Raw genomic sequence first — 22,455 nt, forward strand, 5'->3', positions numbered from 1 at the left:
GTTCAACTCCTGCATTTCACATACTCATCTCTGCTGTCAGGATAAGGGAAAGTTCTCATAACGGGTTTCGAGATACAAAAGGACCAGCAACGTCTTACTTCTGAAAATAAGGGTGCTGCTTTGAAAGTGCACACTCGCCAATCTGAAGGCGGTGAACAAGTCTTTCTTGGGAGAAAAATATGGATTATTCTCAGTCAAAAAATCTTATTTTGCAACAGCTGCATGTGCGCAGGTCACACCTAGCATTTAAGAGATTGCAACACTCCAGGCAAAGGGCTGGTGCCGGCAGTTAAGAGATTCCTCGCTTCCACCCAGGTCTGAACCCCTCCCTTCCTTGATCCCAGCTAAGCATGATCCCAGTAGCTTTTGTTAGCCATGGTCAAGGTGAAAAACCAATAGCACATGAATGTTGATTCCATGGTAATTAACCATGGCTAATGGGGCAGGAGGGAGGAGAAGGCAGGAAAGCATAATCCTCCTTGTGATCTCTTAACCCTAGTCAGAAGATCACACACAGTTACAGCTGCAGTGGCCTATTGGTGCATCTCCCAGGAACGACCTCCCGCCATATTTTCGAACTAAGGTGCAAGCTGGACCTCAGGGCCAGCAGCACCCATCGCCGGCAACAGATGCCTACTTTAGGTGGGCAGCGGAAGGATCTATTTTTTAAAGCGTGGTTTGGCCCAGGGGAGGTGGGCATGGGGGCAAGGAGTGAAAGGTTGAAGGTGGCACTGCCCATCTCAGGCCCACTAAGCATACTCAACACGCAAGATTTCAAAAAATGGAAGCCAAGAATCGCTCCCGCTCCAAAGAGGGTTTTTTTAAGGTGACAGCTAGTACACTTGGAAAAGGTTTGGGGGGGGGGAGAGGAGATTTTCTGCATAAAGTCTGTTATAGGGCAGCGGAAAGCCTGCATATATATTTATATATAAAAATATAAAAAAATATAGAGAAGCAAGAACTTGGGCTTTTTACGAGATGGCTGCCTAAGTCAAAGAGCTCCGCACATCTATCAATGGGAATTTAAACTCAGGACAGCAGAATGGTGTCAAAATTGGGGGGGGGGGGTCCCATGATACATTAACTGAACCACTCATGTTATTGGTAAACCTTTAGGACACTCAATTTATATATACCCAATAAAAAACACCATTAAAGTATTTAATATGTCCCTCCCTCCTTCGGCAGAAGGCGTTTCTATACACTAACTTTTCGTCTAGCGCATCAGAGTATAGGAAACAAAACCCACAAGGTGCTTAGAAACTGATGAGACCCTCAAGTGCTTTTCTGTCTCTCTCTTTCTCTCTCTCTGAACTTTTTCGATAGGAAACAGTTCATGGAGACCACACACGAGTTACTACGACAGACGAGCTGTTAATATTTAAGTCTGTTGCCTGGACTTCGCATTTCAAGCGCGCTAGTGGAGACGAGGAGCATTACGACATGCTGGAGCAGCGCACTGAGGGAGAGCCCATCTGAGTCAATACTTTGTCCAGCCACTGTAAAGGCCCGTTCAGGTGAAGCTCGATCCAACAGGGAGTGCTTGTTACCGTCTGCCGCCTGAAGAAGGGAGAAAGAGTTGGGGGGTGAAATACACTGCGAAGCCAGCATACAAGCCAAGGGCTTAGGCAAACTAAGGCCCGGGGCCCAGATCCAGCCCAATCGCCTTCTAAACCAGACAGAGGGCCTTCTCGGTAGTGGCACCCGCCCTGTGGAACGCCCTCCCACCAGATGTCAAAGAGAAGAACAACTACCAGACTTTTAGAAGACATCTGAAGGCAGCCCTGTTTAGGGAAGCTTTTAATGTTTAACAGACCACTGTATTTTAATACAGTCGTACTTCGGGTTACATACGCTTCAGGTTACAGACTCCGCTAACCCAGAAATAGTACCTCGGGTTAAGAACTTTGCTTCAGGATAAGAACAGAAATCGTGCTCTGGCAGTGCGGCAGTAGCAGGAGGCACCATTAGCTAAAATGGTGCTTCAGGTTAAGTACAGTTTCAGGTTAAGAACAGACCTCCGGAAGTAATTAAGTACTTAACCAAAGGTACCACTGTACTCTGTTGGAAGCCACCCAGAGTGGCTGGAGAAACCCAGCCAGATGGGCGGGGTATAAATAATAAATTCTATTCTATTCTAAATCCGGCCCACGGTTTGCTGACCCCTGGTTAGAGTCCCCGCTCAACAATCAGCTTGCATGGCCACTTTTAAGACCACAAGGGGCAAAGAGCCAGTGCCTCAACCCCGCCCCCCCAAATAGCAAGTTCTGTCACCAATTTGGGGCTGGGCGATATCGGCTTTTCAACACTGCGATATATCACCAGAATGGTTTTAACTATAGGAAAGGTGAAATACAAATAAAATGAGGGCAATGATTTTATTTATTAAATTTCTATTTCACCCTTCATCTGAAGATGACAATATGATGATGATACCAATTTGCTTAGTTTGTAAAAGGGAATGTCAGGCCTACATTAACATCCCGGCTGCAGGATGGTTCTACTAACAAGGAGAGGAGTGCCACTCTGTACCTGTATTCAGCGCCCCATCCTTTAACAAAACTCATCCTTATGGTGCACATTCGGGTTAGTTGATACACTGCTTCAAAGCCCTGATTTACAGACTGAGCCAAAAGAGCAGCAAATTCCTGGTTATTAAAGATCTTTAGGTTGCAGCCTACAAAAAAAGAAAAAAGGTAAATGATCGGTACCACTATATTACACACGTTTAAGTAATTCAATCACACATACCCCAACTTTTTTCAAAACGTCTTTTCCTTAGACATCACAACAAGGCAAACAAATACATTTCAATACACTGAAATGATGGCTGATCTCTGCTGGTTATACACCTCTTACCTGGCGGGATTTTGCACACGGTTGCAGGATGCCAGCCATATCTCTGATTACAATTGGGGCTCTGAACAAAGATTGCGCTATCGCTTAGGCACTCAGCAAAAACCTCTCCGCCAATGTAATACAGGCGCACTCCCCTCCCTAGAAAAAGAAAAAGAACATTAAACGAACAGAAGCAGCTAAAATTTGCCAGATCCAACATACTGGCAAGTGCATACGGTCTTGTTTAGCCAATCTCTGGTTACGTATTTTCTGGATGCTTGTGCTTTTCCAGTAAGCACCTGCTACTCTGCTGCTTAGTTTTGTCTTTCTTCCTGTTGCTCATTCTTCATATATTTTAATATATATCACTAGCAGATCTGAGGGGCCCCAAGATGCGGCGATATAAACGTACCGTTCAGCTACTGTACAAATGACCTACTGTGCTGCCATTACTTAGATGAAGAAATGACAAATGATGTTCAATTTAAAAAGAAGAATGCAATGGAAGGAACTGTTTTTTCAGCAGATCAAGGGAAGAAGGTTAGAGGAAGCAGGAGAGCCGCTGGAATACGTGGCAAGAAGTACCTACCTATGTGCCTTCTTGTCATCTCCACAGTGGCGTTTCTATTAACATTGGAGAGCAAGCCTAGGCAGAATCTTTCAGAGTTTGATGGATCCGTAAAGCCATCTACAGTAAGTGAGGGCTGTGACGCATGGAAGGTTTCTCCCACCCTCTGATTTAATTCATAATATGCTATAGAACACCAAAAAGCAGGCTCTGAGTAGGTAACCGGCTGCAGGTCTGGAAGGGAAAGAGGAAGAATTCTTGTGGTTAACATGTATTCATGCTGAACTATCATTTGGCAATAGGAAGCTAGTCAAGGTAATACTCCCCAAATCCTCCTCTAGTTGTGCTCCTTAAACAAGGCTATTCCCTTGACTTCTGTTAGACTTCTCAAAGAATTCTTAGCTGCACATTGTGTTTGATGCAGTTTCCTTCACTGGCTTAAGTAAACATTTAATGGACTATTGTTTGAGCAGAAAAGACATAATATACCGTATTTTTTGCTCCATAAGAAGCACCTGACCATAAGGCGCACCTAGTTTTTGGAGGGGGAATGCAAGAAAAAATATATTCTTTAAAGGGAGCGCTGAGCAGAGCCTGTATGCATCCCAGGCTCTGCTCAGCGCTCCCTTTCACAAGCCGCGTGGAGCGTGTGTGCGGTGCTTGCAGGCTTTTCCCCGAGGAGTCACTGATGGGCTGCCCTTCTCCCTCCTCGGGGAAAAGCCCCCAAGAGCAACACACACACTCCACGCTGCTCTTGGGGGCTTTTGCAGGAGGTGGGGGAAGTGACTGAGCGCAGCTCTCTCACTTCCCCCACCTCCCGCAAAAGCCACGGATAGCCACGCGAAGCCTCTGCAGGGCAGCGGAATGAAGGCTCCCCGCTGCCCTGCGGAGGCTTTGCGTGGCTAAGCCAGAAGCTAGAACAGCTAGAGGGAGCGCTGCGAAGCGCTCCCTCTCACTGTTCTGGCTTCTGGCTTAGCCTGCGAAGCCTGCATTCGCTCCATAAGACACACACACATTCCCCCTTCCTTTTTAGGAGGGGAAAAAGTGTGTCTTCTAGAGCAAAAAATACGGTACTTTCTTTGAAACCTCTTCATTTCCTCTCTTTCATCTTGTGCGACAGATCCAACAAGCTTAACATATTTTTGATGCCAATTTACAAGTCTCCAAAACCTCTAGTTCTCTCCAAGTTGCCTCAACACACTCTGTGCGTGTGTGTACACATGTACACACAAAATTAGAGGCATGTTCTTGTCTGGAATGCTTGATTTTTCCAAATGCTCCACATCCAGAACACCTTGTACTATACAAGACATGCTTCGTGACATACCGTCAACCACCTCTACATTTCCCATGATCAAAAGAAGAAAGCAATTACATTATGTACTGTGGAACCTAACACAGCAATATTCAAGTTTAAAGGTGCCCAAAACACAGAGTCAACCCTCAGAGAAAATATTACTAGAAGATGCTGAATCAACTAGGTATCAGTTCAGCAGTGTCTAGTTTTCAAGAGATTCTAAGGGCAATCTTAATCATAGGTCACAGAACTGCAGGGACCCCAAGGGTCATCTAGTCCAACCCCCTGCAATGCAGGAATCTCAGCTAAAGCATCCAAGACAGATGGCCATCCAATCTCTGCTTTAAAAACTCCAAGGAAGGAGAGTGCACCACCTTTCAAGGGAGTCTGCTTCACAAACAGCTCTTACAGGACAATATGATATAACTGTAACCACAAAGTATAGATCAACTACCAGCCAAAATCGACTGCCAACAAATATTTCTTTGCTCCTCCCCAAACCATTCCACATTGCCAACTAGGACAAAAAAATAAACCAGGCAATTCTTCCCTTTCCATTTATGCCAAACAGTCTGCCTGACTATATTAAAAAGTGGCAGACAACTGCACAGTCCAGTAAGCTCTCACAAGGGTTGCAGTAACAGAACAATATGCTTTTTTAAAAAAATAACACCCCAGAGATACAGAAAGGGATTTTATTTTTGGGGGGGGGTGGGGGTGGGAGAGTCAATGTCGCAGAGTGGCCAAGTAACCAAGCCATGAACAACAAAAGCCCTGGGTCAAATCTCCCCCCAACCTTGCTCACCCCATCAGAAAAAGCCCTCTAAGCTTCAGCTTTCCCATATAGGATACAGCTGACATTACAAATCTACCTTGGAGGACTTTTCAAAGGACTGCCAGGGAAGAGTACAAAACAGCTACAACACTAAAAAAGCACTATTCCAATGCTTTGAATATTGTTGTTACTTTAGCCTGCAAGTCTGTGTCCAGAAGATATTCCATATACTGCATATTTATGCATATCACATTACCCAGTGTGTCTACTCAGAAGGTTACCAAAAAAGCCACCTGCACAACATTGTTCAAGCATAGAATACACCTTTGATTAAAACACACAAGACAGCAATTAAACCATAGGTGCCCATACTTAAAAACATGACACAGGAGAGGTGCTTGAAATAAAATTAAAAAGAGACTGTCCCTGCTAATCCCCGCACCCCAATAAACCACTTCTCTCCATACTATGCAAGTTAATTCCACCTGCAATGGATTCTAATATAATCAACCACACACACACACACATATATATATAGCAACATATATAATCAAGCACATTTACCTCATTTATTATAGAGAAGTGTTTACAACTTACCCAGGCTGTGATTGACAGGAGAGAGTGTACTGGGAGACAGCTCTGCTGGAGATCCTGAGGAATTAATACAAAAAAAATGTTGGTTCACAACAAAAATTCACTTTAGTAATCACATTTGGAGGCTGTGCCAGCAGCCGTTTTGAGGTCCTGGGACCCGTTTCCACTATTTCTCTGAATATGCCACAATATTGCTACTGTTCAGCAAAAGTATATTTTGGAAAGTGAGCCAAAGGCAAGCTTTTTCCTAACTTAACAAATGCCAGTAACCTCATGCCATATGCACAGCAAATACTGTCCCTGTATTACAAAGACTGAGAAATACCCATGTTTGCAGCCTGGGACGGAGCATTTGCCATAACTGAAGGCGAGCAGAAACTGAACCGCTTCCTCGGCTAACTTCGGTTGGCTTACTACTTAAGCCTACCCCTATCAGGAGTAGCAAAACAAAACAAAAACCCAAGGTTATGGGATCAGGGTGGGGGGGTGGACACACACAAAAAACTCCACACACATAACACCATCAAACATGCTGATAACCTGTGCTTTCGCCACTACATAATTGCTACGCAAAGAAAAAGACAAAACTTTGCAAGGTTAGTCCTACGACAAGCACTGCTCTTTGATCTGCACACAATACAATTCATGCCTCTTGACACATTTCAAGACTTCCCAAGCAATGACCCACATTCAGGGCAGAGTATCTTTGCAGACCTTTATCTCCACAACACTTCAACCTCTCACCAACCACAGCGTCCCCATTTCGACCCTGGACACCGAGGGCTACGCTGCCCCTTGCTTATGTGAAATAACTCAGGCAGAGTACAGTATTCAGAGGATTTGGACTAAACTCAAATGGCTGCCTGGCCACTTGCAGAAACTAAAGGTCTGGTTTAGACACAACAACTGCTTGTTGGACTAGGGCTAGTTCACAGTTTAAAAGGGATAGCCCTTCTTTTTTGCTGCATCCAAACTTGGCAAAGTGGAGTTCACTCAAACTACAGCCTGTTAACAAATTGGGGTATCAAAAGCCAGGCTTGTTTCTAGTTTGTACTTGTAACAACCGGGGTTTTTTATATCGGAGCAGGGCCCCAAGACCTGCCTCTTTCCTGCTGTGAAGAGGTGTGCAGCTGCCTCGCTCCCTTCCTTTCTTAATAGAGCTACTGGTTCTATAGTAAGGAGGGAGACAAAGGTAGCCTGCACATGTTACATTGATCCCACTTCCTGCCTTCATGCATACCTTGGGGCTGAAAAGAGGCAGTGCAGTGTGGTAAACCTCCCTTACCAACCACAGTTACTGCAAAAGCTTCACACCTTTAGGGGGAAAGGGATCTTGAGACAGATCCATGCTTTCGTAACCTCAACTACTACAAGGGGCACAGCTCAAGACAACCCATGAAGGCAACTTGGAAGCTGCAGCTAGTGCGAAATATACCTATCAGCTGATACAATTGGAAGTGGAGTCATATTCCAAGGAGTGAACTGCCCGTCAGCCTGAATTAAGGCTGAACCCCATGTTGAGACACAATTAGATTCCATTTTGTTAATGTAAGCCACCTTGAACTGTGGAAAAGGGGGCACAGAAATGTTTTAATAAATTTTCATCAGTACAAAGGGAGGTTTGCTAAGCCCCCTTACATATTCGAAGTCTTCGGTAAGAATTAAGACCGTTACCTGTATCCATGCTTTGGTTCAACTGCTGGTCACTGGTTTCTCCATCTTCACTGATATAGCCGGGCGGTGGTGTTTCTACCAAAAGTACAATCAATGAGCCATTAAATGAAAGGGTTCTCTCAGTATCATGTACAACCTGCACACGTTAAAGCTTTCGAAATTTGCAGAATTAAAGAGTGAACACAGCTTTTATTTTATAAATTGCAGGGGATCTCATTATGTCACTGTCTATGTTATGTGAGGAAAGAGAAATAAAACCCACCAGCCACCTGCCATTTCCCCTGCTCTCTAGGCTACATGCTCCCTACACTGTGGATGGATGGATTTCTAGCAGAGTTGATTGAAAAAGAGGCCAAGCAGTGTGCACCACAAACGGGGCTAGATTATAAACAGTCCAAAGCAAGCCAAATACCAACTGACATGCCAATGGGCTCTAGTCTTCCAGGGAGAAAACAAAAACACCTCTCATCTTCCCTCCTCCCTTGGGGAACAGGTACTGTAGAACATGAAGTATATGACAATCTACATAGCTTTTTTTAAAAAAGGGGGGGGGTCTATCTGCAGATCTTAAAGGACAAGAGGGCTTCTATGTAAGAAGTACTCTCAAATATATCCTGGACTCAGCCTATACAGATTGGAACCTATAAAGCCACCTTGAATTAGGCTTTGAAGAACAGAACAAGGAAGCAGAATTTAGTACATGTTTACTGCCTACACGTTAAAATCTACTAGAAGCCCGAGTGGACTGTGCCTTATCCCAAATCCAGGATGTCAGCAGATGATCAAATGTCAAGTCCATTCCCAACAATCCATTGATACCAAACTCAATTTTGAGTTGGGTGGGTTATCAATCCTGATAAAGATTATGTTGAAAGCTGAACAGGCTTCTAAAGCGTCAGTGAAGCTACCACCAGCACAGCCGCTGCAAAGAAACTCAAATCCTAGGGTGCCCTACCCTCTTCCCTGCATTATTTGCTTTTTCTTTGGTTGTTGTACTTGAAATTAGTCCTACAGATGGCGGGAGGCCACTCGTCGCACCATTTGCTTTCACATAAATACCTGGTATGTAATTGCTCTGTGGTTCAATTCCTGCTGGAAAGTTAGTGTTTTCGGGAATGGAATGAGTATAGTCATCAAGTTGTGGAAGTTCAGTCAGAATCTCTGTATGTCGTGGTACGAGGACAGGAGGCAGAACTGGGAGAGGAGAAACAAATTCCCCAAAAATGTTAAGAGACTGCCTAGATTTGCTATAGTTTTGCTAGATTAGTGCAGACACTAAGTTGCATCAATCCTATCTGTGGGACTAACAACGCAGTTCTGTGGATGTTTACTTGGAAATAACTCCCATTTTGGGACTTTCTTCAACAGACAACCACAGAATTGCACAGCTACTGACTTGGGTAAATAGGTCTTACTGAAAGGTAAGCATGCACAGGATTGCAGCCTCAGTATGTTAGGTAATATCATTTTCAATCAGTTATAATGACCAGATGATCAGTTTTGTTTCAAGAAAAAATGACAAAGATAAATATTAGGTAGGAGAGAGGGCACAAGTATCCAGTATGGACAACATGCCAAGTGTTATCTCCCCCGGAATCAAGCAGGATGTATTTATTTTTTAATTCATTTTATTTAATAAATTTTATGAGCAACTTTTGAAAACAAAACGTAGTTAAAATCATGCTCAGGGTGGTTTACAACATAAAAAAACACATAATTACAAAGATAACAAAAGCAGTCATAAACAATAAACAAAAAAAATCACAACCAAATTAAACACTTTTGACATAAATTGTGGTAAGCTCTAAAATAAGGGTACAAAAAATTAGTATCAAAAAGAGAAGCAACCCGGCACCCGCCAACAAACAATACCCCAACCCAAAAGGTTGTTCAGCAGCCTCAGCTTTTGTAGCTGAAGTCAATCAGGGCCCCATCCTTCCAGGCCAGGTGGGAAAGGGTTGCAAAAAGCCATTTCCTTAAATAAAAAAAGACCTGGGTTCAAATCCCCTATTCATTCAGGAAGCTCCTTGGGGGTGACCTCCAAGCCACTGCATTCTGCACCAGCTGAAGCTTCCAGTCTTCAAAATGTAGCCCAAGACAGAGGAGACTCCAGCTTTCCAGACTGAATTTAAGCTGCACTGTATCTAGATAGGCTGATTGCTAGCTGCGACCCTAAGTTGATTAGAGACACTACTAGTCAACAACGAATGTGAAGCCACCCCCCAAACTATGAACCTGACCTTTCAGAGAGAATGCAACCCCAGCCACAACAGATATACGAAGGGTCTTTGGCTCAGCCTTCGTCTCTTGGCTCTCCGTTCCCTAGGTGCTTTCTCAAGCAGAAAAGTTTAAGACGGACAGTCACATTTATTTCCCCTTCCTCCATGGACTTTTGGATATCATGGCCATTCCCTGTTTTTAGTTACAACCACTTTGTGAAGTAGGTTTAAGGCTGGAAGACAGAGGCTGGCCCAAGGCCAACCCATGAGTTTTACAGTCAACATCTGAACCCTGCTTTTCTCAGCTTTGTCCAACATTCGGTTAGAGAACATAAATCCAACTAGGACAACCAGGGTGCAAATCCCAACTCAGCAAGAAAGGTCACTGGGCTGCCTTGAGCCAGACATTATTTCCCCGCATACGGCTGGGTTGCGAAGATAAAGCAGGAGTGGAGACGCAACATTCTAAGCTCCCTGTACAAATGCCGGTAAAAAAATTAAATGCATGCACCTCTTTTTGCTACTGATCCTTGAACTTTTACTGGCGGAAGCCACAAGGGAGACGCACTCCAGGTAGTAGCTGCTCACCTATGGAGTCCACTCCCCAGATACGAAAAAAGGCTGAGCGTACAAGTCAGCTTAGTGGCTATGACTAAAAAAGTAGGGGGGGGGAGCCTTTAAGCTGTATGTGCCTTTATTGAACTTATGTTAAAAAGTACTGTGATTTGCTCCCAGTCTCTGCAACTGAGAACAAATAGTTTTGAAAGAGACGCTCTGCTGCCCTAGCTGCAAGCATTTTTTGTTAACATTTTGCAATTCCAAACCATCCTGGGAAGCGCCAAACACATGCATTCAATACAACAACAATGCCTTTCAACATTTAAGCACCATTGTCCGATTAAATTTTGGATTAGCTCTCACTCAAGCTCTTGGAATTCCAAAACAATAACACGGACTCCTTTCACTTCAGCTTTGCACACATTGTTAGTGAGATTCTTAGTAAAAGAAGCCAGGGCAGTAGACACCGATAAGCCAACAGCAGCTTGCCATCTTCCTACCTGGAGTCTCCACTCTCTGGTAATGGTATGGGTTTACGCATACTTCGTCCTTTTTAAGATTAAAAGCATATTCACAGTTTTCAATTGCCTTAAGTTCGTGGTGACTGTGAAGGTCAGGCCAGCGCCACAAACGGCAGTAAATAACATGTGGCAATCCTTTACGGTGGGATACTTGCAGGCGGCCATCAAGAGACCTAGAGGGAGGAAAAGTATTCCAGAACATTTAGGGAAGTTCTCAGGAAGCACATATAAGCCAAGATATTCCGTATCATTAGCATATGCAGCACCTCTCCTTGCCACCACCCCTTTCAACCAGAAAGCCAACAAAAGACATTGATGATGTTCTCAGGTCAGAGGTAGTGTTATCGTTAAAGCATACACTACTATTATTGGCACTTGAAATCAAGGAGTCCCTGGGTGACAGGGTGCGCTGGTGACCACGACTGCACACCTAAGCAAACAGTACATTGCACCTAAGCCTGCTCACCATGAATACTATGCTACGCTTTAGTTGACGCTGCTCCTTGCTTTAAGCACATCTCTGTCATACAAGATTGCGCGTAAGGTTACAGCTGTCAGATCTCCAAGCAATCCACATCACTTCCCAACCTGAAGCTTGCGTTCGGCATACACTGGGCTTGCTTGTGGTTTCACGGTCGGCTCCTCGCACCCCTTGCTGCTACCAGTTGAAAAGGTTTGCTAGTTTTAAGATAGACTGCCTAGGCCTACACAAATGCAGATGGTTTATGACTCATGGGATGGGAAAGACAAACCTCAGTACACAATGCGAGTAAGGGTGACATGGGAAAAAAAACCATCAAAAACCTAAACAAGCTGCTCACTCCCCAAGTTGTGTCCCACACCTTCCGTAAGTCTCTGAATGCACATACCTGATCAGCTAACCCCACACCCCGCCAAAAAAACCCCCCAGTGTGCAATCTGTTTTAAACACACACACACTTGCCCCCAATTCTTATTAAACAAGTACAGACCATATGGTTGCATCCCCCACCCCACCCCAAGTTTTCCCCTTTTCAGAACGGCACTGATGTGGAGAGAGGTTTTTTTTTTCTTTTCCAAAATTAGAATTTCATTGGTTAAAACATCAGCTGAGAACACTTAAGGCAAAATCAGTTTTTTTTTAAAAAAAAATGCTTTGCTGACTAGGAAGCATTTCCACTAGACAAGACCCTTGAAAGCCAACCCTCCCACAAGATCTCTACAATGAGATACAGGGCAGAATATTCACCTGGTTTGTTCAGAGAAGCTGTATAGGCCTGTGGTATCCCACTGATCTATCGTGTTTGGTGTACTCAGTCCCCAAATTTCAGAGCAAGTGCTGTGTATAAAATTGAAAAAAAACAAAAACAAAAAAGTTGATGTGAATATGGAAGCATGGTTATTCAAACTACCATGATGTAAAGACATGGGGGGAATGTACAGAAAGCTTCCTTTCACATAGAAGATGCAGCTTTTCTTAAGCCTCAAACGCTGCATATTCTATATGAAGGAGGCCAATAAAATGGAACATGTGATTCAAGGTAAAATGATGTTTCCAAAAAGGTGAACAAGTTCGCTGGGTTTAAGCAAACAGCATACTTTGAATATACCTTAAAACAGGCAAAACCTCCTCAACGTGGCAGTACACAATAGCATCTTCTAGCTTTAGGGAGCATATTTGCAAGCATATGAAAAGTCACAGACTAAGCCATGTCAGTATGATGGTAGATTTCCTCAAGTTGTTAACACAGCAATCAGGAACCACAAGAGCGATGTAGATCTATTACTAGCTTGAATGTGCAGGCTTTTTTTTTTTCTGTGTAGTGGAAAGGCCTTATGACAATCCTCTCCCATTTTCTTCAGTGCCATATAAGAAAAAGGATACGTCCAATGTTATGCTGTTGCAAAGTATACATTTATGCAGGCTGAAATCCAACAGGAGAAGTTCATACAGCTCAACTTAAGGTACAAGAAATGCCATTTATTAACTCAAAAAACCTTTAAGTTGCCAAACGAAGATGGCAGTCATTTCACAAAAGACAAAGATTTAATGGATGTCCCAGCAACCAACGTCATAAATATGGGTACAATATTACAACTAACCTGATTTATACCAGTGACAGAATGCCTACATGGAATAACACTTGACTATTTATTCTATACCGTTTTGTATTCTTCAGCTTTCCACCTACTGGAAGAGTTCTCAGTTATGCACCTTACTCTCTGGCAATAATGCCCTATTTCTGGATGGCCAAATGTCACAAGTCAAAAGAAGCAATGCAATTTACATGCTTAGTGGTATAAACTTCGTTTGCTTAGAATTTCCTTCACTCTAGCGGTTACCCAACAGTGACTGGTCAACACATCCCTTTTTTGATTTCCTCAATTCACTTTCCAAGTACAAGGAATAGGTAACCTCTTTGAATATATTTGAGTCACCCCTTAACTGGGGGTTCTCTGGGTGACACAGTTTAAATGGATACACAGTCATAAAACATAATTATGGCACAGCACTGAAATCCATCAGAACCACAACGCAGGAGGACTTAACACACCTCTTCGTTGTCATGTAACACAGCAATCTTGACAGCAGATACTCAATATCAATAAAAGATGCTAGCACTATATTAAAGTGACTTTTTTGTAAACTGGAGGGTTTGTTTTAACCATCAAGCTGCCTATTAATTTTGTTAAATAATTAAACAACCAATTAAAACACTAAAAACCTTTAGTGAATAAAAGGACTTGTCTAGCACCAAAAAGACATTAAGCCAGGCAAGCCTTTTTAAGAAGTGTGTTCCAAAACTGAGAGGTGAGAGGGCACTGCTGAGAAAGCCTTCTCTGTAGCTTTCTGCACTTCAGAATAAGGAAGAACTTGGAGCAGTGCCTCTGCAGATGTTGGAGGTCAGGTAGAGATTTATGAAAAAAAGGTGGTCCTTTGGGTATTGAGGTTCTAAGCCCAAATGTATGTGTGCTATATAACACTAGCCCGATTTGCTAGTGTCAGTCTTCTGTAGCTGAAATGCAGAAGAAGAATGAAAAACTTCCACAATTTTTTCCTGACTAGAATTCCTGATGCGATTCTGACCAGCAAGTGGTTGTTTGTCGTCTTCAAAATACACACGTTTCTTGAAAATAGCAAGTCCATTTCTGGTCTTACTTCCCATCGCAACCCAATGGCTCAGGCTGCTGGAAATATATTTTTTTCTTAGAGAGACTTCACTTAGCTGGAAACAGAGCCAATTCCCATGCATGGTTTTTCTTCCAGCCACCACTGCGTGTGAAAAGATAATTCAGTACTCAACCTACGCTTTGCAGCAAAGATCTATCAGTTGGAAACTGCTCCTGCTCATAAACTATAATCACACAATTGTTATGGATGTTTCATCTGAGGTTTTCCGCATGTGTTCAACAGATATGAATAACCCTGATCAACACTCGTTTATCACAAATTAAAGATATCCTAAGTGGTTCAGAACAATTAACCATAGTTGAGGAACCAGGACTTAGCCACAGATGATTCCATATTCCCCCATGGAAGTTCCCACCAAGTGCTTCTTGGTGCTATGCATATGCCATTCACAAACTGAATAAAAAGGGCTGTTAAACTCCAATGAAGAACCTGTTAAAGGAGGAAAGGGAAAATTCATACAGCCAAGTAACCTAAGCAGCAGCTGCCGCCCCTCAATTCCTAAATTATGGTTGAATTCTAGATGGCACCGGCTCACCCTAGTATTGACAGCAGCCACAAATGACCTTTTAAAATTTAGAAAATCATATTTTAGCTGCTATCACTAGGACCTATAGATGTTCAATTCACCAGATTCCAAGGAGGTCCCACAAAACAGTCCCGTGTGTGTGTGTGTGTGTGTGTGTGTGTGTGTTTGTCTGTTGCTCACATGCCAAGCTACACCCTTGCAGTCCCAGGGTGTGGGCTGAAGGCCCATGAAAAAACCAATTTGTTGAAGCTAAGCAATTCTGGATTTAGTTAGTGCCTGGATATGCATGGGTTCCATGACAAAAGAAAGGAATAATATGGATGTAAGAAAATTAAATATTTAAGCATAGCACTTGACTCCAACCTCATTGAAGCCCTCTGGAAATAAAATGAGGCTGTTGCACTTTATTCCTGCATTTCATTCATTTTCTGTATTTCATTAAGTTAACTTTCTGGGAAAGTTTCGTATGCAGACCACAAGGACACTTCTGAAAAACAGTCTCTGAAGTTTCTTAAGCCCACAAGACCATTTTCTCCCTTTGGAAGAAGCTTCCAAAGCAGCTTTTCGTTTGGCACGCAGAGTTTTAGAGGAATGGTTTTGGAAATTAGTACCTGCTAAGGTTGACCAGAACTTCCTGTTGACTCACTAAGTTTTTAGAAAGCCCCTCACCCAGTTAAAAGAAAACTTAGCAAGGGTTCCGGATGCCAGAAATCACTATATGTTTTTGCTATTCTGACGCTACCCGGCTAACTGAAAATTTAAAGTTCAAGTAATACAAAGTCATTGCCAAAACAACAACTTAGCCCAAACATTTGTGTTTTGTAAGTATTTACTAAAAGCTCTAATAAGGCTATTTATGCTGGTACCCTGAATCAGAAATACTATTTTAGAAAAGACAATACATATTCCCTGAGAGTGGGCTGATTTTGAAAAGCTTGTTCATATGTACATCCTTACGATGGCAGGTCCAACTATGTAATCTAATATGGGAGGGTCCTATATGTGCACTCTTTGTGAGTAAGGCTTTAATAGCCAGTTATCTCTGCTTCAAATGGTTTCCAGAATCTCCTGATTCCACTGCGTTGGGAGGAAGATGAAAGTTGAGCGGTCAAAGGCAGTGTTTCCTTCTACCATAAAACTTTGGGGAAAATGTCTCAGGAAACGAAACACAAATTCAGTTGCGATTCTATGCTTCAGATTCTAGTATGAGCACACAAAGGCCCTGATGATGGAGAATGGCACATGTTTCAGTTCTACCCATAATGCTTGGAAAGCAAAGCTTGAAGGTCTATTACATATATATATCTGGGGTCACTAGACTGAATGGGTTAACTCCTAGAGCAGTAACTGTGGTAAATGTTTATGCATCAAGAGGAAGAAGAGCAAAAATGAGGGCACTCCTTTAAACATCAAAGGACTATTACGACCTTCCACACGTGCCATTTGAATTTGAGAATGCTAATTATAAGGAGCTGTTTTCAAGAGCCTGCAGTAAATGGAAACTACTTTTAAAATTCACTGCTCTTGAAGCATTGACAGAGCTGCCACGAAGCAAATCCTTCGACACTGATTGCCTTAGCAAGTTTCTTAGGAGTGTACAGAGGTGATAATAAGGTGCACAACGAAAAGATGTGCAGACGAAAGATGTTTTTAAGCAGAACTTGACAAGCTGCAATGATGAGCATCAGATTGTGCGCTGCAGTTTTTCACATTTGCCTCCTTTCAGATATGCAACGCAACTCTCGGAAACCGCCAGATAAAGTTTGGTCAGTTGCTACTGCCTGGCTAGAACTAGCCTCCTTTCCTGCTGGTGAAGAACAGGAAGTAGCAAGCATTACTTTAGGTCCAACTAAGAATTCACTGTTCTAGGAGCCTCAGTCATCACTTCCCAGAAAACCAAGGGAGATTTGCATGGGGAGAACAAGCAGGATGTGTGCTTAACCCTTCTCACACAATTTTTCTCCACTTGGTGTGGCAAATGCAAAGCAGCTGCGGGATTGCAGAGGCAAGCATCTTTTTTCCTTGCTGTACACTGAAGCAGCCATAACAGGTTTCCAGACCTGTGTTCCACAGGAAACTGCAGACCTAAAACAAAAGATAGGAACAGAAGTGTATGCATCCCTCCCTATCTTAGCCCAAACAGGTCCTGTGGTATTTCAAGACTAACATTTACTGTAGAATGAGCCACAACAACGAGAACGAGACTGGAAGTCTTGTGTGGTCTCCTTTATTAGAATTCTCATAGTCTACCAATGTGTTTTACATTTACAACCCTGAGCGTGCATACTCAGGATTTATTATTTAAGACATAACTCATCTATGTTAAGTGACCTTCAGTAAACGCTCTTGTTCGGTCATAATTACTTTTGCACGATCAGACCTAAGCCCACTTAGTCCAGCATTCACTCTAACCAACTGAGCTATCTAGGCATTCTTTGTAAGGATGCAATCACTAAGCCAAAATTGGCCAGTAGTCCAAGATTAGGTGACAAGGCACCTTCTGTCCACCAATGGACAAAAGTCTACTTCATCATATGAAGTTTCAGAATGTCAGCTCGTACAGAAATGGTTCCAGATGAGTGAGGGGGATTACTGTATTTTTCGCTCTATAAGACACACTTTTCCCTCCTAAAAAGTAAGGGGAAATGTGTGTGCTTCTTATGGAGCGAATGCAGGCTGCACAGCTATCCCAGAAGCCAGATCGGTGAGAAGGATCGCTTCGCAGCGCTCCCTCTCGCTGTTCTAGCTTCTGGCTTAGCCACGCACAGCCTCTTCAGGGCAGCGGGGAGCCTTCATCCTGCTGCCCTGAAGAGGCTGCGCAGCTATCCCAGAAGCCAGAACAGCGAGAGGCATCGCTGCACTCCCTCTCGCTGTTCTAGCTTCTGGCTTAGCCGTGCTCTGTCCCTTCCCCCACCTCCCGCAAAAGCCCCCAAGAGCCACACTCCCTTTAAAGAGCCGTGCAGAGTGTGTGTGCGGCTCTTGGGGGCTTTTCTTGCGGGCTTTTCCCCGAGGAGGGAGAAGGGCAACCCATCAGTGACGCTCCACGCGACTCATGAAAGGCAGCGCTGAGCAGAGCCTGGGATGCATACAGGCTCTGCTCAGCGCTCCCTTTAAATAAATTTTTCCCCTTGCATTCCCCCTCTAAAAACGAGGTGCGTCTTATGGAGCGAAAAATACGGTGGCTATTAAGATTATTATTTATTAAATTTGAATACTACCCTTCATCCAAAGGTCACAGGGCAGTTCCCAACATAAAAATAAAAAATGAGAACGCAAAATGCATAATAAAACAAAAACCAACCAATATCCCCCCCTTCCACAAGCACATTTAAATGTTAATAGAATGTTAATCGGTCCCTAAAAGTAGATCCATTACCAAAGGGGCATTAAAGCCAACTGCATTTGTATCTCACCTTTCCTCCAAAGAGATTGAAGGAGCAAACTATGATTTTCTCCCTCCGTGTTATCATCGCAAGGACACTGTGAAGTTATGTCAAGAGATAAGGACTGGCCCAAGTTCACACAGTGAACTTCATGGTCAAGTGGCGGTTTGAGCCTGTATCTCCCCAATCCTACTCCAACACTCTACCCACTACATCACACTGGTGCTCTCTAGTGGTTCAGCACACTAAATCATTACTGGTTGTTGCTCTGCTTAACAGACACCTACTTCAATGGGATACTACAAACCTAGCCTACTCAGGGATAAGAACTGTCAAATCTCTACTCCAAATGTCTCTCATATAAAGCATCAAGGAGGAGTACAACAAATTATGCATAGATGAACAATGAAGGGCAACAGAACATCACAAAGTAATTAGAGAGACCCACCATTTGTGACTATCCAGAAACCATGCTGTAAATTACTAGCCGGATAAAGAGTCAAGAGTAGCTCTGCACTCAGCCTTCACTTTCATTCATTCATTCATTCATTCATTCAATTTGCATGCCTTACTTCCTCATTTCTCAAACTAGTAACCTGTGTGTTTACTAAAGGTGCTTTCCCTGGATATGGTATATCATAAAAAGACACAAAGTATTTTTATGTACCAACATAACACTATACACTTAAAGTGATAAAGTACCTAATATCACCTTACTAAATAAAGCAGACCATGGCTATCAGGATTTAACACCATTTTAGTTGCTTTTAGGGCTGCAACATTTAATCCATTGGTTATGTTAACCTACTTTAGCACAAATGTAGAGGCTCCAAGTTGCTCTTCAGTGGTTCTTTTTGCCGCTGTGCCATAGTTTGTCCATGACCAAGTTCTGACAATGCACTAAGACAAACTATACTTTGGCTCAGTGCAGTGCAACAAAAAATGACCAGAGTCGCAAGATCCTATCCAGAAGCCCACACATTTGGTTATGGTCTGGTTTAGCATTGCAATTGGGGGGGGGGGGCTTCACTTCCTTCCATATCTGTCACTGTGAATGGGTGAGTCATGCCTGAGGCTCTCTGGAAAGCAGCCAGGACGTCTTAGGATACCTCTTTTCCTGGACAGGTGTGCTTTCCGGCGATCTAAGGCAATTACTTACAAGAGAAAGCAAAGAGCATCCAGTTTACCAGTCTGTCACTAGAGGCCGAGACAGCTTGCTTTTCTTTGTGAAACCGCACTTATACGTACACACACAAGCACGCACAGCATGAATCAAGTTGATTCACAAATGAGAAGGGGAAATGTCCTTCGACTCTGGTGCAAATGCACCCAAGACCCCAATAGCTTTATGAAGTTTATGCAAAGTTTATTATTTGCAGTGTTCGAAACTCCCATTGTTCTAGGCACATTTTGCAACAGGGAATTTCATTAGTGCAAGCAGTTTCTGAGCTCTGCGTGCAGTACTGTGCCTAAGATTTCAGATTAAAGCTGTAGAGTGGAAGGAAAGAAGGACCTTTTTCTGCCTCCCCACTTCTAGTTACTCTCTGAAGACTGGAGAACAGACCCTCTTAAGAATATTGGGGGGGGCAGGGGAAGGACTGGATCATGTGAAAAATGAACATAATATTTCAGCTGCAGTTCATTCATTTTCAGCTTTGTATTCTTCTTATTAAAAAGGCATGCCTAGAAGTTCCGTTGTTCCACTCATCACCTAGGTTTAAGGTGCTATTTAGCTCCTAGCTTTCATATCTTAGTTACTTGCACTGATTATTTGGAGCGGTCAGTGGGAGATGCCAAAGCAAAACTGTTAAGAGAGTTTGGAAATATTTAATGCATTTCTAAAAGCAAATTTAGACCAGACTGTAACAGAAAAAAACATAACCAGACATAAAGTAAAAGGAAATCAAATAAAGTTAAAACAGGATTGCCAAATATACAGGAATTTCAGAAGAACAATGAAAGAATATTTTTTGCAGCAGGGTGTTAACGTAAAATAAAATTTCTACATGGTTTTGTACAGCTGACATTACTCCTCAAAAGAAGGTAAACTGTGAAGTCAGTAGTACCTGTGGGAAATGTGGGAAACTTGAATCGCTTTTCCTTTTCCTTCACACATGGAGTTATACAAACATTATACCTGGAAGAAGTCTGTAGCTCAGACAAGTCATTTGATACTCTATACTACCAACCCTTTATATATTTTACTTGGGCATTTTAAAGGAGTTATAAGATGTGAACATCTGGAGTTAGTAAGAAACCTCTTAACAGCAGCAAAGATAATTATACCTACTAAGTGGAGACCATATAGTGGCATACAGCCTCAGTGGTTAAGAACTTTTGTTCATTTGAACAACTCTGGATACCAAATATTTACCGTATTTTTCGCTCCATAAGACACACTTTTTCCCTCCTAAAAAGTAAGGGAAAATGTGTGTGCGTCTTATGGAGCAAATGCAGGCGGGAGGCTCTGCTCAGCACTCCCTTTAAAGAGCCGTGTGGAGCGTGTGTGCAGCTCTTGGGGGCTTTTCCCCGAGGAGGGAGAAAGCAGCCTGTCAGTTGCTCCATGCTCCACGCGGCTCTTTAAAGGGAGCGCTGAGCAGAGCCTGGGATGCATACAGGCTCTGCTCAGCGCTCCCTTTAAATAATTTTTTTTTCTTGCATTCCCCCTCTAAAAACTAGGTGCATCTTATGGTCAGGTGCATCTTATGAAGCGAAAAATACTGTATATGAAAATATAATGCTGGTAACAAGTATCTGCCTTACTGGTGTGAAATATTGTTAAGATCCAGCAGATTAACAATCTCTCTCTCCAAATATATATATAGTTACTATGTTTGACTGTTATATATTATGAATTTATTATTTTCTTGGTATAGTTTGTTTTGTATATCTATAATTCATTAAAAATCAAGATTAGCTGGCTCAATTATTGTTAAAGATGGTCAATTGTAATGAAATGATGTGGTAGTTATTGCAGGTTTTTTTGTTATTGTCGAACTCTAAATAAAGTATTAGATTAGCCAGCTCAGCTATGAAGACAAGGTTATTTTAATTAGGCTCTATGATGGTTAGTTCAAGCAAATAGTTCAGAGTACAGTTTGGCAGAATCTGAGCTGTTGATGAAGCATCCTGTATTATCTGATCTTTCCCCTTTAAATTAAAATGCAGTTATTTTAATACCTTTTTCACTGTTCATAGGCTCTGGATAGGGGTTTCCAACTAAGTTGAAAGTGAACGGGGTGTGTGTGAGAATTTGCAAGAACTCTGGAAACAGTTTTCCAATAAATAGCTTGAACCTTCAGGAGATAAATAAGCAACTTTGTGTTTTATCTTCACTGAGCAACAGCATATGACTTGTTTGTGACCACGTTTGAAACCCTTGGTTTGTTTTCCATGTTAGACTGAAGTTCTGCAAATGGCTTGATGTGAACCATATGACTGATTGCTAATTATGTCCCATAAATCTGTCTTTTAAATTTAGAAATGGAAAACCAAGAGTAAGAGTAATTAAATTTCCAACTGCAGCTACCAAATGATCCACCAGTGTCAACAGGAGGGCAAGACATGGAAGAAGGTGACACAGAGAAACTCTATAGAAGTAAGCAAATGAGCCAGCCGCTTTATTGACTTTGTGATGTTTGGGTTACTTGCTTGCGAAGGAATTAGACTAAGATCTCAAGCATAGAGCTGTCAAACATATGGTCCAAGGACTGAATCCAGTTTGCTCTACACCATGGACTTTGGAGACTTTGCCAACTCTAATTTTAAAAAAGCAAGATCACTCCCATATGTTAAATTGGGAGTCTTAAGACCACATAAAAATGAAAGCTCGAAGAACATGCCACCCTACAGGATTATATTAGTCTTTTGAAAACGGAGTTGGTGGTTATTATTGTACTTGTCTACATTTAGAACAAAAGAACTGATTAGGGATAGTCATAGGGCTAGTACAGGCATAGGCAAACTAGGCCCTCCAGATGTTTTGGGACTACAATTCCCATCATCCCTGACCACTGGTCCTGTTAGATAGGGATGATGGGAGTTTTAGTCCCCAAACATCTGGAGGGCCGAGGTTGCCTATGCCTGGGCTAGTGTCTCTTCAAGGAAGCCATACTTCTGGCTTACACCTGTAGTGGCTAACAAACCTGTGCACAACATAAATCATTACTATTGAAAAGCTACTTATGGCAAGATGTCCCATGGCGTGGAATTCCATAAACTAGGAAGTTTTAAAGTGAACTTCTATGTCACTCATCATGATTTTACCATACTCCAGTATCATCCACTCCACTTGTTTATAAAATTTTAAAGGTTAAAATTATTACTTAAA

At 42.6% G+C, this 22,455-nt stretch overlaps 1 protein-coding gene across 6 annotated transcripts in view; it reads right to left on the reverse strand.

Annotated features, from left to right (window-relative positions):
- Positions 1 to 540: 540 nt before the first annotated feature.
- The window catches only part of SMAD2 (SMAD family member 2), a 36,394-nt gene continuing 14,479 nt past the window's right edge, over positions 541 to 22,455 (reverse strand). For 4 of the 6 annotated variants that reach the window (XM_053409048.1, XM_053409049.1, XM_053409050.1 and 1 more), the window contains exons 3-11: positions 12,273 to 12,362; positions 11,024 to 11,217; positions 8,806 to 8,940; positions 7,747 to 7,821; positions 6,076 to 6,129; positions 3,428 to 3,640; positions 2,860 to 2,997; positions 2,533 to 2,677; positions 541 to 1,560 (exon numbers count right to left, since the gene is read on the reverse strand). In XM_053409048.1, the coding sequence (XP_053265023.1) occupies positions 1,437 to 1,560; positions 2,533 to 2,677; positions 2,860 to 2,997; positions 3,428 to 3,640; positions 6,076 to 6,129; positions 7,747 to 7,821; positions 8,806 to 8,940; positions 11,024 to 11,217; positions 12,273 to 12,362 (1,168 nt within the window). In that variant the 3' untranslated portion in view covers positions 541 to 1,436. The remainder of the gene's footprint in view (positions 1,561 to 2,532; positions 2,678 to 2,859; positions 2,998 to 3,427; positions 3,641 to 6,075; positions 6,130 to 7,746; positions 7,822 to 8,805; positions 8,941 to 11,023; positions 11,218 to 12,272; positions 12,363 to 22,455) is intronic. The other 2 variants (XM_053409053.1, XM_053409054.1) reach the window with 2 other exon arrangements.

This window comes from Podarcis raffonei, chromosome 11 (assembly GCF_027172205.1).
Source record: "Podarcis raffonei isolate rPodRaf1 chromosome 11, rPodRaf1.pri, whole genome shotgun sequence".
In the NCBI taxonomy this organism is placed as follows: domain Eukaryota; kingdom Metazoa; phylum Chordata; class Lepidosauria; order Squamata; family Lacertidae; genus Podarcis; species Podarcis raffonei.